This window comes from Heteronotia binoei, chromosome 10 (assembly GCF_032191835.1).
Source record: "Heteronotia binoei isolate CCM8104 ecotype False Entrance Well chromosome 10, APGP_CSIRO_Hbin_v1, whole genome shotgun sequence".
NCBI classification, from domain to species: Eukaryota; Metazoa; Chordata; class Lepidosauria; order Squamata; family Gekkonidae; genus Heteronotia; species Heteronotia binoei.
The window spans coordinates 11,868,958-11,886,729 of NC_083232.1; the positions used below are offsets into that span (position 1 = coordinate 11,868,958).

The 17,772-nt window shown below is 46.6% G+C and overlaps 1 protein-coding gene across 1 annotated transcript in view; it reads left to right on the forward strand.

Moving 5' to 3' along the window:
• Nucleotides 1–17,772, forward strand: part of CTDSPL (CTD small phosphatase like) — a 117,661-nt gene that overhangs the window by 67,721 nt on the left and 32,168 nt on the right. Inside the window, exons 4-5 of the mRNA XM_060247980.1 lie at nucleotides 6,065–6,097; nucleotides 10,067–10,168. Coding sequence (XP_060103963.1) covers nucleotides 6,065–6,097; nucleotides 10,067–10,168 — 135 coding nt within the window. The remainder of the gene's footprint in view (nucleotides 1–6,064; nucleotides 6,098–10,066; nucleotides 10,169–17,772) is intronic.

Sequence of the window (17,772 nt, forward strand, 5' to 3'; positions counted from 1 at the left end):
AGCTCTTGTAGGATTGGCTACATCAGGAGGGTGTGGCCTAATATGCAAAGGAGCTCCTGCTACAAAATGAACCCTGGTACTAATAATGTACAATAATAAGCAAAATAGTTCAGCCCTTTCCCAGATTTCAGGAACTGGTGATAGTATTCAAGAATGTCTTATCTAATAAAAGGGAGTAAGCTGACCAAAGTATGAAGCCCCACGAAGCTGCCTTATATAGAATCAAACATTTGGTTTGTCTAAGGCGGCATTGTCTGTGCACCCAGTCAGCGTCACTCCCAGATTTCATGGAGAGAGTAGGCATTCCTAACAAATGACATTTGGGAAACTCCCCCCTCCCCTTAACTGTAAATGCCAGGGGTTGAACCTGGGACTTTGTGCAGACACATAGTTCATAGTTTATAGTTCATAGTTTATGGTTCAGTTCTGCCACTGAACCATAAAACTTACCATTTAATGATGCTCCTGGGATAGAATAATTTTTTCAGCAGCCTTGTTTGTATGAATGATTAATACCACTTATGAAATAGATTCAGGTGGGGTAGCCGTGTTGGTCTGAAGCAACGGAACAAAGTTTGAGTCCAGTGGCACCTTTAAGAATCCACCAAGTTTAATTCCAGGTATAGGATCCAACCTTTGTTCGTCTTCAAGGTGCCACTGGATGCAGACCCTCTGTCTTATCCAAATCTGTAAAATTTTTCTCCTGCCAATTCCGGGGCAAGCTGCATGAAGGCCTGGCCCACGCCCAACCTCCCTCCCCGCTTTTGTAATCCTGGTTACGCAGGCTTGGTGGCCCTCTGATGGAGACCTGCTCCGTTTCGGCCCAGCCTTGATCTACACCAGGGGTGGCCAAACGGTGATTCAGGAGCCACGTGTTGCTCTTTCACGCATATTGTGTGGCTCTTGAAACCTCCACTATCCCATCAGCCAGCGTGGAGAAGGCATTGGTCTCTTTAAATCACTTCTTCAAGCCAAGCCATGTTGGCAGCTTGGAGAATTCATTTAAAGTTAAAATTGCTTTCTTTCCACCTCTCCCCCTCCTATTTGCTTCCCCCCCTCCCTGTCTTGTGACTCCCAGACATCTGACATTCATGCCTTGTGGCTCTCAGACATCTGACATTTATTGTATGCGGCTCTTACGTTAAGCAAGTTTTGGCCACCCCTGAACTACACTGATAAAAATGTCTTTTCATTATAAAAGCTGGGAATCTGCAATAGCCACTATATGAGAATAATTTGAAAATAAATCTCCTGGATTCCGTAATGGCAAATTACCGCAATTGTATAATCCCACGGCAGGCGTCCAGTGAATGTGTAAGCGAATTAGCAAACACAGAAGAGATTAACTTTTTTTTTACGGTTGAGGATAAAATAGACTCAACTGTGTTTAATTAGGATAAAGTCAAAATGACGTTTAGGGTCATTGCTGGAGAAATTTGGATTAAGAGTTCAGAGTAGAGATTAGGACACTTGGTATCCAAATCATCCAAGTAGCTCTTGTCACCATTGTGCTTTAAGATTCAAGCAGCAGGTCTCTCCTATTCTCCCCCCCCAAGACGGGGGGACATTTAAAGTAGTCTTGAACATACTGAATCAGACCCTGGGTCCATCAAAGTCAGTCTTGTCTACTCAGACTGGCAGCGGCTCTCCAGGGTCTCAAGCTGAGGTTTTTCACGCCTACTTGCCTGGTCCCTTTTTGGTTGGAGATGCCAGGGACTGAACCTGGGACCTTCTGCTTACCAAGCAGATGTTCTACCACTGAGCCACCGTCCCTCCCGTAGAAGCTTGGAGAAAGTGAGCTTCTGAACATATGAAGCTGCCTTATACTGAATCAGACCCTGGGTCCATCAAAGTCAGTATTGCCTACTCAGACTGGCAGCGGCTCTCCAGGGTCTCAAGCTGAGGTTTTTCACGCCTATTTGCCTGGACCCTTTTTAGTTGGAGATACTGGGGATTGAACCTGGGACCGGAGAGCCAGTTTGGTGTAGTGGTTAAGTGTGCAGACTCTTATCTGGGAGAACCGGGTTTGATTCCCCACTTCTCCACTTGCACCTGCTGGAATGGCCTTGGGTCAGCTGTAGCTCTGGCAGAGGTTGTCCTTGAAAGGGCAGCTGCTGTGAGAGCTCTCTCCAGCTCCACCCACCTCACAGGGGGTCTGTTGTGGGGGAGGAAGGTAAAGGAGATTGTGAGCCGCTCTGAGACTCTTTGAAGTGGAGGGCGGGATATAAATCCAATATCTTCTTCTTCTTTATGCTTACCTTTATGCTTACCAAGCAGAAGCTCTACCACTGAGCCACCATCCCTCCCGTAGAAGCTTGGGGAAAGTGAGCTTATGAACATATGAAGCTGCCTTATACTGAATCAGACCCCCTGGGTCCATCAAAGTCAGTATTGTTTACTCAGACTGGCAGCGGCTCTCCAGGGTCTCAAGCTGAGGTTTTTCACGCCTATTTGCCTGGACCCTTTTTACTTGGAGATACCGGGGATTGAACCTGGGACCTTTATGCTTACCTTTATGCTTACCAAGCAGAAGCTCTACCACTGAGCCACTGTCCGTCCCGTAGAAGCTTGGGGAAAGTGAGCTTATGAACATATGAAGCTGCCTTATACTGAATCAGACCCCCCTGGGTCCATCAAAGTCAGTATTGTCTACTCAGACTGGCAGCGGTTCTCCAGGGTCTCAAGCTGAGGTTTTTCACGCCTATTTGCCTGGACCCTTTTTATTTGAAGATGCCGGGGATTGAACCTGGGACCTTCTGCTTACCAAGCAGAAGCTCTACCACTGAGCCACTGTCCCTCCCCACTGAGCCACTGTACCTCTTGAAGTAATTAACACTAATTCTGCATAATATTGCTAAAGTAACGCTAAGGAGCCAATCTTCTAGGCCCGGGTTGGCCAACGGTAGCTCTCCAGATGTTTTTTTTTGCCTACAACTCCCATCAGCCCCAGCCAGCATGGCCAAAGGCTGGGGCTGATGGGAGTGGTAGGCAAAAAAAAATCTGGAGAGGTACCGTTGGCCACCCCTGTCCTAGGCTCTGTTGCAGAGCAAATTGCATTGGTCGATGCCAGCAGCATAACTGATAGCCAGTTCTGTTCAACTCTTGCAGAAATTCCTTTTATATAAACAGGGCTTTTTTGTAGCAGGAACTCCTTTGCGTATTAGGCCACACCCAGCTGATGTAGCCAGTCCTCCTGGAGCTTATAGTAGGCCCTGTACTAAGAGCCCTGTAAGCTCTTGGAGGATTGGCTACATCAGGGGTGTGTGACCTCATATGCAAAGGAGTTCCTGCTACGAAAAAAGCTCTGCATGTAAGAGTATGTATGCATCATGGGTTGATAGCCAAGTACCTGAAGCAGTTAGATGAACTAAAAGTGGACGTTATCCAGAAATCTGTACTTGCCATTGTAAACCAGCAAGCTTCAAACCCAGTGCATAACTCTAATCTGTGAAACTCTTTCGATTTCTGTGGCCCCAGAAGGTAGGACCAGAACCAATGGTTTGAAATTAAATCAAAAGAGTTTCCGGCTTAACATTAGGAAGAACTTCCTGATCATTAGAGCAGTTCCTCAGTGGAACAGGCTTCCTCGGGAGGTGATGGGCTCTCCTTCCTTGGAGGTTTTTAAACAGAGGCTAGATGGCCATCTGGCAGCCATGAGGATCCTGTGAATTTAGGGGGAGGCTTTTGTGAGTTTCCTGCATTGTGCAGGGGGTTGGACTAGATGACTCTAGAGGTCCCTTCCAACTCTATGATTCTATGACTCCTGACCGTTAGAGCGGTTCCTCAGTGGAACAGGCTTCCTCGGGAGGTGGTGGGCTCTCCTTCCTTGGAGGTTTTGAAACAGAGGCTAGATGGCCATCTGATAGCAATGCGGATCCTGTGAATTTAGGGGGAGGCGTTTGTGAATTTCCTGCATTGTGCAGGGGGTCGGACTAGATGACCCTGGAGGTCCCTTCCAACTCTCTGATTTTATAACGGTGAAGGATCCTCTTCCCATGTGTGAACTTGCAGTAGCTGTGCCAGGAACCATGATCCGGGCATCACACTGGAAGGTTTTGCGGTGTATCTAGTGCTGTGATTCTTTCAGTTCTTCTTCCTATAGCAGGAAGATGCAGTTCAGGGGCATGGCAGCTGCACTTGTGGGCACCAGTCTTCTGTACACGAACCTTTTTAAAGTACAAGGGGCAGCCCAGTGGTTGGTCTGTGCTCTTGCTTGGGGGAAGTTATTGCTCTCTGTGGACAGAGTGTGACAAACCATTACATGAGTGCAGGGCTTTTTTTGTAGCAGGAACTTCTTTGCATATTAGGCCACATCCCCCTGATGTAGCCAATCCTCCTGGAGGTTACGGGGCTCTTAGTGGAGGGCCTACTGTAAGCTCTTGAAGGATTGGCTCCATCAGGACTGTGTGGCCTAATATGCAAAGGAGTTCCTGCTACAAAAAAAAAAATCCCTGCATGAGTGTAGACCATTAACTGGTTTTTGTGTAACGGAATGGTCACAGTGGGGCATTTTTAGTATTGAAAAAGTCAATATTGATAACTTTTGAATTGTAGTAAGACATAAAAGCATATTTTGCCTTGCGTCTTTCCGGGTTGCTTTAAAGAAAGCAATAATGAAGACGGGAAGCGAACTGAAGGGAACTGAAATGTGTACAATGAGACTCTGATCTTTCCAGCGGTAGATTCAGTTGTTCCGAAACTCATTAACTCATCCAAACTGACACAGCTGGGTTTACGTTTTTCATAGGTTGAAGGGGAATAAAAATAACCGTTTCAACAAGAATTTGGAGGTGGCAGATGGTTGTAAAATAGATTTTATGATGAGTGAAGGAGCTGCAGTTTACTAAAACTAAGCCTTGGGACAGATGAAGCTATAGCAGTGGTTGGTGTAGCATATCATTTCCTTCCTCCTGAACAACCGCAGTCTTCCACACCATACCTCTGGCATTAGAGTCACAGGTTGTCATAGAGGCGGGCTAGAAGTGCAGCATCTCTTGTTTTACAAGGGCTAAAAATAACTTGAATTCTCCAGCATTCCCATGTTAAGAAATATCATGGCACATAATGTATGGGAGCCCCGTGGCGCCGAGTGTTAAAGCTGCAGTACTGCAGTCCTAAGCTCTGCTCACGACCGGAGTTCGATCCCGGAGGAAGCTGGGTTTTCAGGTAGCCAGCTCGAGGTTGACTCAGCCTTCCATCCTTCAGAGGTCGGTCAAATGAGACCCCAGCTTGCTGGGGGGAAAGCGTAGATGACTGAAGAAGGCAATAGCAAACCGCCCCATAAAAAGTCTGCCGTGAAAACGTTGTGAAAGCAATGTCATCCCAGAGTCTGAAATGACTGGTGCTTGCACAGGGGAATACCTTTATCTTTTTTTAACGTATGTAGGCCCAATCTACAGGCATGGCTTTGGATTACTAGACACGCTGAGCAATACTTGCCTGATGTGGTGACTCCCCCCCCCCCCCCCAGGTTGTACTGTAGGCATCTCAAGTTTGCGTTTCACCAGTGTCTGCAGCATTTATTAGGTCATGTTAAAAAAGTGATGCTGAGATAATTTTGAACAAATGGAACACCGGCAGTGTTTTTAACATCGGAGAGTGTAATCTTGCACATGTGAGAAGCTAGCGTATTGTTGGGAAGTGACTGCATATAAGCCTGCCAATTACATTGAATGCTAATTTTGATCATTAGACCAAGGATTTTTGTGCACAGCAATTGCTAAGCACCTGTGTGGCAGCAACATCTACCATTCTCTCTCTCTCACTCTTCACGTAGCACAATTGCTTTCAAGCAATAGCCATTGAGAATATAGGCATTTACCAGCAAGGGATCTACCAGCTCATTTATTCTTTTGAAAGCTTTTGTATGATTTTATGGGACTAACTGATGATTTTAGTTGCCATAGTGCTGAGTCTTCTCTTTGCTTTAACTGGTTTCTTCTCTTTTTGTTTTCTATTGGAATGGGTTGAGTACCAAATCTGATACTTGAATCCCGTTTGAGTTGTGTTCTTTCAGAAGATGGTATTCTTACTGTGACTTTTTTTTTATCTTTTTCCCCCCTAGGGTGACCAGATGCAGGTCATTCCCATTCCAAGTGTACGTATTTATTTATTTTTTTAATTTGGGGGCTCACAGGTTTTTGGCATTGAGTCTAATTGATATGTTAAGAACTTAAGAAGAGCCCTGTTGGATCAGACTAGTTGTCCGTGTAGCCAGTTACTCTGTAGAGAGCCAGTTTGGTGTAATGGTTAAGTGTGCGGACTCTTATCTGGGAGAACCGGGTTTGATTCCCCACTCCTCCACTTGCGCCTGCTGGAATGGCCTTGGGTCAGCCATAGCTCTGGCAGAAGTTGTCCTTGAAAGGGCAGCTGCTGTGAGAGCCCTCTCCAGCCCCACCCACCTCACAGGGTGTCTGTTGTGGGGGAGGAAGGTAAAGGAGATTGTGAGCCGCTCTGTGACTCTTCGGAGTGGAGGGCGGGATATAAATCCAATATCTTCTTCTTCTTCTTCAGTTAGATGCTGAGGCCTTCCCCTCATGTTGCCTCCTGGTACTGAGATTCAGAGGTTGATTGCCTTTGAACATGGAGGTTCCCTTTAGTCACCATGGCTAGGAACCACAATAGACCTCTCCTCCATGAATCTTTTATACGCAGGGGTGTCAAACTCATTTGTTATGAGGGCTGGATGAGACATAAATGAGATCTTGTCAAGCCGGGACATGCCATGTCGGGCCGGGCTATATGCGTACCTATTTAAGATTAGGTAACTGAGATATAAACTTTATAAAGGACACAGACAAACACAATTAAATATATTTTTTAAAAAAACCCTTAAAACATGCTTAAAACATTAGCACTTGTTGGTCTTAAAGGTGCTTTCTTTGTATTTCTCCCACAGGATCCAGGGAACTGGGCAAAGAAAGCTCTGGCTCTTTCCTTCCTTCCCCAGGGAACCAGGAGGGGAAGGAGCCTCAACCAATAGAAGAAAGAGAGGCTTGGCTCAGTAGCTCTGCTATGTGATTGAGAGAGCCTGGCAAAGCAAGCTGTCCGTCCCCACTTCCTCCCCAAGGAAGGAGCCTCAGCCAGCGGACAAAATAGAGGCTTTCCTCTGTAGCTCCTGTGTGACTGAGCAAGCCTGGCAAAGCCAGCTGTGATGCAGAAGGAAGCAAGAGAGAGGGAGAAGGAAGCAGATGACAGCCAGTTGCTCGGGGGCCTGATAGGAGCCCTCCAGGGGCCTGATTCAGACCCCGGGCTACATGTTTTACACCCCTGTTTTAAAGCTATGCCTTAGGACATCACTGCATCTTCTGGCAGCTAATGCCACATTTTAATCACTTTCTGTGTAAAGAAGTATAAAAAGACATAGAGACCACAGTTTAAAATCTCAATTGTGTGTGTTAAGTTTCATCAAGTTGCTTCCAGCCTCTGACTACCCTATGTATTCATGACCTTCAGAAGGCGCTATCATTAACAGGCTTGCTCAAGCCTTGCAGACAGGGCTGTGACTTCCTTTATTTAGTAACAGAAATATCAGTTAGGACTGTCAATGAATAGAAATCAGATTAGTCAAAACTGTCTTCAACTGCCTTCCGAAGATCAAAAGTTAAGGGGCCAGGCACTTTTCCTGCGGAGGTTGTTCCATAATCATGGGGCTGCCACTAAAAAGACCCTTTCTCATGTGTCCATCAGATGAGCTTCCTTGGTGGGACAATCAAGGGGGCCTCTCCTCAGGCAGGAACTGATAGAGCAGGGATATCAAACATGCAGTTTGGGGGCCGAATCAGGCCCTCAGAGGGCTCCTGTCAGGCCCCCGAGCAACTGACCGTCATCTGCTTCCTTCTTCCTCTCTCTTGCTTCCTTCTGCATCACAGCTTGGTTTGCAAAGCTTTCTCAACTGCACAGGCGCTACAGAGCAAAGCCTCTATTTTTCCCATTGGCTGAAACTCCTCCCTTGGGGAGGAAGTGAAGGAGGGAGAGTTTGCTTTGACAGGCTCTCTCAATCACACAGCAGAGCTACTGAGCCGAGCCTCTCTTCCTTCTATTAGCTGAAGCTTCTCCCCCTCCGCATCCCCTGGCGAAGGAAGGAGAAGCCAGAGCTTCCTTTGCCCAGTTCCCATGGGAGAAATACAAAGAAAGCACCTTTAAAACCAGAGTGCTAACGTTTTAAGCATGTTTTAAGTTTTTTAAAAATATATTTGTGTTTGCCTGTGTTTTTTATAAAATTTATATCTCAGCTACCTAATCTTAAATAGGTACACACATGGCCCAGCCTGACATGGCTCGGCCCAACCCAACACGGCCTGGCCCCTCAAGGTCTCATTTATGTCAGATCCAGCCCTCATTGTCAAGCATGCAGGTTCAATGACGAGTCAAAGTTGATACAAAGACTACGTTTATTGATAGACCGATTCTTTGGTAACAGGTTCTTGAGAGTAATGCTGCCAATGCATTGATACAATACTTTTAAGGTCTACTTCAAAGGGATTCCAAGGGATGGGGTTGCGGGGTAGCATTCACACATAAACGATCATAAATGTCTACGTTCCCATAATGTTATCAGGACTGCGTCCTTGCCTTCCCCAGATGGCTCGTACTCCCTTGCAGGAATGTATGGGAAGGTGCTGATTACTTGGTTTCAGTTCTCACTACTTCTAATTATAAACCATAAAGCAAGACGGGGGGAAGGGAAAGAATAACAAGCTAGCAGAGTTGGATCCTCCATGAGGCTTCACAGACCAGGTTAGGCAGGACCCCGAGACAATCAGTTATCAGTGGAATTTCACCATGCTTGACACTCGTAACAAATGAGTTCGACACCCCTGTGATAGAGCTTAAAGATGAGCCCACACAAATATCCATCCTCCTGTTCCCACGTACACCATTTCAAGCTTTGATTAAGAGGATTAATCTGTCATGGACGTGCATACCAGGCTTCACCGCTTTACCTTAAAGTTTGTAAGGGAGATCCCATTTCAGAGCTATCAGATGAGAGAAGCCAAAAGCCTCGTTTTGTTCAGACAAGTTCTAATTATTGTAATAAGTTCTGCTATAATTCAGCTAAGTATCTAATTTTGACAACTAGCCAGAAGGCATATCCTTAGGTGAATGATCCAAGAGAGCAGGTTGTTATGCATATCCCCTTTGTGGAGAAGAGATGTGTGTAAGAATTCTTGGTTCCTCAGCAGAAAGACAGTCTCATACTCAATTAATGCCTCGAGAGCCAGTTTAGTGTAGTGGTTAAGTGTGCAGACTCTTGTTTGGGAGAACTGGGTTTGATTCCCCACTCCTCCACTTGCAGCTGCTGGAATGGCCTTGGGTCAGCCATAGCTATCACGGGAGTTGTCCGTGAAAGGGCAGCTGCTGTGAGAGCCCTCTCAGCCCCACCTACCTCACAGGGTGTCTGTTGTGAGGGGAGAAGATATAAAAGATTGTAAGCTGCTCTGAGTCTCTGATTCAGAGAGAAGGGTGGGATATAAATCTGCAGTCTTCTTCAACTACTAAGTAGGATTTGGGTTCCCTAATGGCAAAGCCTGAATGTTTTGCTTTCTTTTTCATTTTCAACATTTTATAGGTTAGGCTGATCTAAATTGGATTCTTGTGTGTTAGATTTGTATTTTTATTATTTATTTTCCCTATGCTCCCTTTGTATTGGATTAGATTCAATAAAATAAAATCTATTTTTTAAAAAGACTTAATTTTGGTAGACCAGTAAGCAGGACTTCCTTAGCTTAGTGGTGTATTCCCCCCCTCGCCCTATCTCTCCTGGCTGTGTCCCCCACATATCCACAAAGGCATTCTTTAAAAAAAAAAACTAACTAAAACTTATATATCTCTGACCACTACCTTCTGAGATTTGGGTCTTTCTGCTGACGATCGCTGACCATAGAGTGACTCCATATCATCTTACAATGTGATGCATGTGGGCACGTAAGAAGCTTCCAGTTTTGTGTTACCTAAACCACTCATAGCTCATTCAAGCACATGTTTCTGTTTGTTGCTGATTACTACTGCAGCAGCCCTAGTGGGATTACGCCTCTCACGATGTTCCTGTGTTTTCTATTTTAAGCCACCAGCTAAATACCTCCTACCAGAAATGACAATATCCGATTATGGAAAGAAGTGTGTGGTCATTGATCTAGACGAAACACTAGTGCACAGTTCATTTAAGGTACGTCTGCTACTCAATAAGCTTTGTGATTGGCTGAGACAACTTGGCAGGATATATGCCAAGTTGTCAGGGGTGGCGTTAATTGTCTTTTAACCGGATCGCTCCGTCGTTTAGGCTTTAGAACCCCATAACGAATGCAGCTGTTGAGAAGAGCGAGGCACCTGCTCAGGGTCCTTTGACAGATGTTTCAGCTGCTAAGAGCTGGTTTTCTCATTTGCGTAGTAATCTCCTTTTCACTGTAAGATCGAGTTTGAATGACACGTGTGAATCATCATCACAGAAATCCTCTCAGCTCCCGTAAGCATTCCTTTTCAATAGAGCTGATCTGTACATTAAGCTGCAACGATCAAGTATTGAGTAACTGGATGACTAAGAGTCTTCTAAGTGATAGGAGTTCAAGTAATATACAGGCATCTGTGAATCGGCCTGCAGGCTTTCCAAGAAACACACAAATGTCAGGCGCTCCTGAATTCTGCTTGTAGGCACCCAAAAGCTGAATGAGTCGGATTCTGCACATACTTTCTACTAATAGGGGGCATCTCCTCTGATGCAGCCCTCTCCCTCTAGCACAGAGGTGGCCAAACTGCAGGTCGGGAGCCACATGTGGCTCCTTCACACATATCTTAAAGCCCCCATCAGCCAGCTTGGAGAAGGCAATTTTATCTTTAAATCACTTCATTTTTTATCTTCAAATCACCAAGCTGGTGGCTTGGAGAACGCATTTAAAGTTAAAATTGCTTTCTTTCCACTCTCCTCTATTTGCCTTCCTTCCTTCCAACATCAGACTATCACGTCTTGTGGCTCTCAAACATCTGACGTTTATTCTCTGCGGCTCTTACGTTAAGCAAGTTCGGCTGCCCCTGCTCTAGCAGAAGACCACTTGTACCAAAGGAAGGCATTGCTGCTAGAAGAATGGATTCTGAGGATCCAAACCAGCATTTCTTAATCAGCGCTGCCATATTCTCAGGAGTCCCCTCCCTTCGCCCTGCCCCTCATGCATGTAACTGACTTCTCAATCCCACATGTTAATGCCATTTATTCAGTCGCATTTCATAAAATGTACAATCACGGAAAAGTGTGTGGTGCTCCTTAATGTGTGTGTGGGATGGGCATTTTTAAAAATCCTTTTTGGACAGGCTGCATCCTGTGGAGCTGCACCATTTCTCGAATAACGTTACAGCTTTGAGCCGCAGGTTGTTTGATAAACCTCTGGGGTGGATTGTGAATTATTCTAGCCAGCCAGAGAATGGAGGAATAAAATGTAGTGCAAGTTTGGCAGATTTTGGATGGTGTTCACACCTGTGAAGTCTAGGATGAGTTCCTTAGGTGCCATCAGGTCACTTCCAGTTTAAGAAGAAGACTGCAGATTTATAACCCGCCCTTCTCTCTGAATAAGTGTCTCAGAGCGGTCCCAATCTCCTTTACCTCTCACCCCCCCACACACACAACAGACACCCTGTGAGGTGGGTGGGGCTGAGAGAGCTCTGACAAAACCTGCCCTTTCAAGGACAACTCCTGCAATAGTTATGGCTAACCTAAGGCCATTCCAACTGCTGCAAGGGGAGGAGTGGGGAATCAGACCCGGTTCTCCCAGATAAGAGTCCGCACACTTAACCAATACACCAAACTGGCGACCCTATGAATTAATAGAACAAAATTTGAGACCAGTGGCATCTTTAAGACCAACAAAGTTTAATTCTGTGTATAAGCTTTGGTGCGCATGCACATTTTTTCAGATACATTGAAATAGATCTTGCCAACCATTACATGGGGGGGGGGGGTGGTTGCCAGGAAGGGCTAATTTAGAGTCAAGATGCGTAAGTAACTGAGAAATAAGTATAGCTAAGATTGGATCAATGCCCTTGGTTAGACCTGTGGAGCAAATTAGCATACCGATAATAAAAGAGTTAATAAACAGATGCAAAACCGGAGTGACTTAGCGTGTGTAGTGAGATAGGTTTAGAAAAGGTAAGGGTAGTCCCCTGTGCAAGCACCAAGCCGTTACCGACCCATGGGGGTGACATCACACCGTGACGCTTTCTTGGCAAACTTTTTACAGGGTGGTTTACCATTGCCTTCTCCCATCATCTACACCTTCCCCCCAGCAAGCTGGGGACTCGTTTTATTGACCTCGGAAGGATGGAAGGCTGAGTCAACTGTGAGCCGGCTACCGGAACCCAGCTTCCGCCGGGATCGAACTCAGGTCGTGAGCAGAGCTTGGATTGCAGTACTCCAGCTTTACCACTTTGCGCCACGAGGCTCCCTGTGGTAAGATAAGAACCCAGTATTTCTGTTAAGCCCCTGGGGGTTTCAGGGCTTAACAGAGATATCGGGTTCTTATCTCACTACATATGCTAAGTTACTCAGTTCTCACATCTGTTCATTAACTCTTTTATTATCTGTATGCTGATTTGCTCCTGTTCGCAGGTCTTACCAACCGCATTGATCCGATCTTAGCTGTGCTTATTGCTCAGTTACTTACTCATCGTGGCTCTAAATTATCCCTTCCAATGTAATGACTGGCAAAATGTAACAATCGGCAAAATCTATCTCAGTGTATATGAGTATGTTTCAATGTAACTGAGTCAAGTGCAGAAAAGGACAGCTGGAATGATTAAAGGGTTGGAACACTTTATTCTGTGAATACACAGAATAATGTTTGTTGGTCTTAAAAGTGCTACTGATCTCAAACACCATTCAGTTGCTTCAGATCAGCTCGGCTACACAATCTGTGAATTAATGTCCTCCCAAACATCCTCTTGTTAGCAGCCTGTGGAGGGCCTTGTCGAGCTTGTAGAGTCAAAGCAATGGTATTCCCAGTAGTAATGTATGGCTGTGAGAGCTGGACCATAAGGAAGGCCGAGCGCAGAAGAATAGATGCTTTCGACTTGTGGTGCTGGAGAAGACTCTTGAGAGTCCCTTGGACTGCAAGAAGATCAAATCAGTCAGTCCTAAGGGAAATCAATTCTTGACTGTTCCCTGGAAGGCCAGACGCTGAAGCTGAAGCTCAAATACTTTGGCCACCCAATGAGAAGGGAGCACTCACTGGAGAAGACTCTTGAGAGTCCCTTGGACTGCAAGAAGATCAAATCAGTCAGACCTAAGGGAAATCAACCCAGACTGTTCCCTGGAAGGTCAGATGCTGAAGCTGAAGCTCAAATACTTTGGCCACCCAATGAGAAGGGAGCACTCCCTGGAGAAGACCCTGATGCTGGGAAAGACAGAAGGCCAAAGAAGAAGGGGATGGCAAAAGATGAGATGGCTGGACAGCCTTACTGATGTAACTAACACGAATTTGAGCAGACTTTGGAGGATGGTGGAAGACGGGAGGGCCTGGCGTGACTTTGTCCATAGGGCCGCAAAGAGTCAGGATCGACTGTGCAACTGAGCAACAACAGAGGGCCTTGTGCCTAATCTGTTCCTTTATTTAAGCTTTTGTCGGAATTTTTGTTTTTACCACACGTTGTATGATGTAAAACACTGAGCGGTTGTTGTTTTCTAAATCTGCCTTTATGGATCTGCTGTTCAGGGAAGCTGGAGTGTTTCTGGGTGTTTCCCAAGGCGAAACAAAACCCCACCCCGAGATCCGCATAGCTGTCATACCTCTACTCTCTAAAGCCTTTTGTTCCATACGTACAGAATTAGATTTGTGAGACTTCTGGGAAAAGACCGCCTTCCTCTTTTTTCCTATTTAAAAGGAGAACTATTGGCAACTTGCCCTGAGTCTTTTGGAAAGAGAGAGCAGCAAGTGTGCTTTGGGTTGGACCGTTTGCTGCTTTGACTAACTTGGGGACAGAAGAGAACAAGAGTCCAGGAGCCCCTTAAAGACTAACGATTTGTGGCAACTTTTGTGAGTCTCTGCTCGCTTCTTTAGGTGCAGCTAGGACAGTGGTGGCCAAACCTGCTTAACATAAGAGCCACATACAGGTCCGTAGCTACAGTGGGGCTCGGGGGGCAAGGCCCATCCTTTTAAACCCCCCTTCCAACTGTATGGCCCCTCCATTGGACAGTCCCTAATCTTTCCCCACTCTGAAGAAGCAGCATCATCGCTGCTGGTTTTTTTGCTTTTTTTCTCTCCCCTTCCCTATCACACCTTGCAGAGCAAAGGGCGGGGGTGGTCAAAGGGTCTCTGTCTCTCTGAGAGAGGGGCACATAAGAAAGGGATGGGGGAAGCAAAGCTGCTGTGACTGCCAGGGAGAAGGGGGAGGGGTTAACATGTAGAAATGAAGGCAGCATACAGTGCTGAGAGCCCAGGGCAACCAAACCGGGTACCCCCCAGCCCGGCCCTCCCCCTGGCCACCCCCACCCCCCGCCAAACAACAAATGCTGCTGCGGGCCCCACCAAACCTGGAATCCTGGCTACGGCCCTGGCCACATAGAATAAACCTCAGATGTTGGAGAGCCGCGAGACATGAACGTCAGATGTTTGAGAGCAGACAGGCAAGAAGGAAGGCGAATAGATGGAGGAAGGGGGAGGGTGGGAGAGAGAGAGAGGTGGAAAGAAAGCGACTTTAAATGTGTTCTCCCTTTGAGTCGGAGGCCATCTTGGGTGCTTTCCACCATCATGTCAGGGAGGCAGGAAATAGAATAATTCTTCCTCTTCCTTGACCCTGGAGCACCCTGATCTCAGTTTCTTTCCTGCCTCTGAAGGGAGAGCAACTAGGTAGCTGAGCTCCTATTAAAACAGGAAGCAGCTTAGTCTTTATTCTTTATTTCCTTACCTAAGTCTTATATGCCAACCTTTACTCCTCTTTAACTTTAAATCTGGTCTAGGCTTTACCTCTATTCTTCAGTCATATCTCTTTAAGGGAGCGCTTCCCGCGGCTGCTGCAAAGCGGCTGACTTTTTTTTTCTTCTCACCTCTCTGCGGAGCGCCGCAAGGAGCGGCGGATGGAAGCCTTCAGGGACAAGTTCCTGGAGGACGCGGCTTCGCTCGGCTCTCACGTGCCGACGCCGTGGGAAGGGACCCCGGGACCAGCATGACTTCTCAGCTTGCTGCGGTTCCCGGCAACATTTCCTGACATGGTAACTCTAGTCACCGCGGGCTAAAGCGCGCAGGAGCGGCAACGGATGGGCTCGATGTTCCCCCTCAGCAGAAGCTTGCAATGGATGGCATCCATCTTGGGGAAGGTTTTTGGCCCGCTTTTCTGCTGATGGTCGCCATGAGCCCTTGCTTCGCCCCATAGGACGGTTGCCAACCTCCCGGCGGGAGCCACTTCAGGAGGTCCAGCCCCTGTCGGATCAAACCTCCACGACTGACCCAGCCCTACTTCGACGGTGTGGTAATGTACTTCACCCCACGGGGCCCTTTTCTCAAGAATTTATGTCCATGCTCCAGCAAACAATTATGGCAGAGCTGTTCAACGCTTGTCAATCAGGGGCTATGGGCATGGGGTCAGTGGAGTCCAGGTCCCCCTCCCCTTCTCCTTCCTCCTCACACCTCCCAGAACAAAATCTGCCCAGAGAGCGCACTTGGCAAACTTAAAGCAGCCAGAAAAGAGATTAAACATTCTGGATTTATAGAGGAGGATTCAGAGACGACTCATTCAGATGTGGAGTCTCAATCTAAAGATCAAGAGAATTTTATTTCAGATGAGGAGGTGGAGGATGTGTGTGTCCCGGAACAGTCAGTTCGTTGCTTTAAAGCTGATGATATTCAGTATTTATTAACCAGGGTTATGGCAGCACTAGCGCTGCAGGATCCTTCCCCTGAGGAGGGGAATACCAGTACTGATACCAACCCCGGGAACAAAAAACCTAACTCTAATCGCCAGTTTTCCGGTTTTGTATATGACTTGCCTGTTCTTGCAAATGAGATGTTACAGGTTCCGGTGGTGGATGCGCCAGTGACGGCACTTCAGAACCCGGGCTTGGTGTCAGAAGACGGTCATGGTTCCATCAGAGACAATTGGGACAAGAAGATCGATCTGGCTCTAAAAAGATCCCACGAGGCGGTAACCATGGCAATAAAGGCATGTACAGCGTCCTCCATTGTATCCAGAGCAGCTGTAGTCTGGGCTAGGAGGCTTTCTCAGCTGTTACCAGAAAACAATAAGAAGTTAATGGAGGGAACCTCTAGGCTGCTTAAAGCTGCGGAATTCACGGCCGACGCTTCCTTAGACGCACTCACCTTTTGTTCCAGAGGTCTGGCCTCAGGGGCAGTAGCCAGAAGAGGCATCTGGCTGAGAGCATGGCCCGCAGACAACCAATCCAAGCAAATCGTGATATCTTACCCGTTTCAAGGAGAAAAACTGCTTGGTAGTAGTGCCTGAGACAAGATTTTAGTGGCAACTAAAGACAAAAAGAAGGCCATGCCAAAGAACCTTCGGAGAACTGATAGAAGAGGTTTTTATTCTCAGCCATTTCGTTCCTCACACACCTTGGCCAGACCAAGACCTTATTCAGATAACAAGAGATCCTCTTGGAATCAACCAAGACAACCCTTCAGAAAAGGATTCAGCAATCCTAGATTCCCCAAACAGAACTCAGATCGTAGGGACAAACAGGAACGGGAATCAGAGTTTAAAAAGGCATGAGTGGACTTCAATTTCGTTAGGGGGAAGACTTCAGTATTTTCAAGACGCCTGGGAGACTTCCCAGACAGACTGCTGGACATTAGAGATCGTCTCTTGCGGTTATGCAATAGAATTCAAAAACACCCCACTGGAACGTTTCCTAGTATCTCCGATCTGAAAGAATTTGGCAAAAAGATCAATAACAAACAAGGCCATCGCACATCTCCTAGAAATCCATGCTATAGAATACGTGCCAACAGATCAGGTGGGTCGAGGCGTATACTCAATATTCTTCACGGTCCGCAAGAAGAATGGGGATTGGAGAGCAATACTCGACCTAAAGTTTCTCAACAGATTCATTCAACTTTGGCACTTTTGCATGGAGACCCTGAAGTCAATCACAGAGGCCCTACAACCAGGAGAGTTCCTCACATCATTGGATCTTACGGAAGCTTATCTCCACATTCCAATCCTACTGTCTCATCAGCGGTTCCTTCGATTCTGCGTGGGACACAGACATTTTCAATTCAGAGCACTTCCCTTCGGCCTAGCCACAGCCCCCAGAGTCTTCACGAAAGCGATGGTGAACGTGGTGGCTCATCTCAGGCAACGGGATTCATGTTCATCCATATCTAGACGACCTTTTGATCAGGTCAGTGTCCAATCAGAAAGCTCTATCAGACGTCCAAACAACCATCCAGTGTCTACAGGAACATGGTTTCCTCATAAACCTAGCCAAGAGTTCCCTAGAGCCTACACAACGGCTAGAACATCTGGGGATGATCATAGACACACGAAAGAACTCTCTCTTTCTCCCGAGCAGCAAGATCCAAAAAACCAAACAGCTCGTGAATCGGGTCATTTGGAATGCTCACACTCCATTATTGACATTAGCCAAATTAATGGGCCTACTTATTTCAAACATAGACGCAGTTCAATGGGGTAGACTACATACAAGACTTTTACAAAGCTTGCTCCGTCCCCATCAGTACCAGATCATGGAAAAACAGAATCCATAGATCAAGGTCACACTAGAGGTCAAGAAGTCCTTGATGTGGTGGTCCAAGGACTCCAATCTTCGACAAGGGA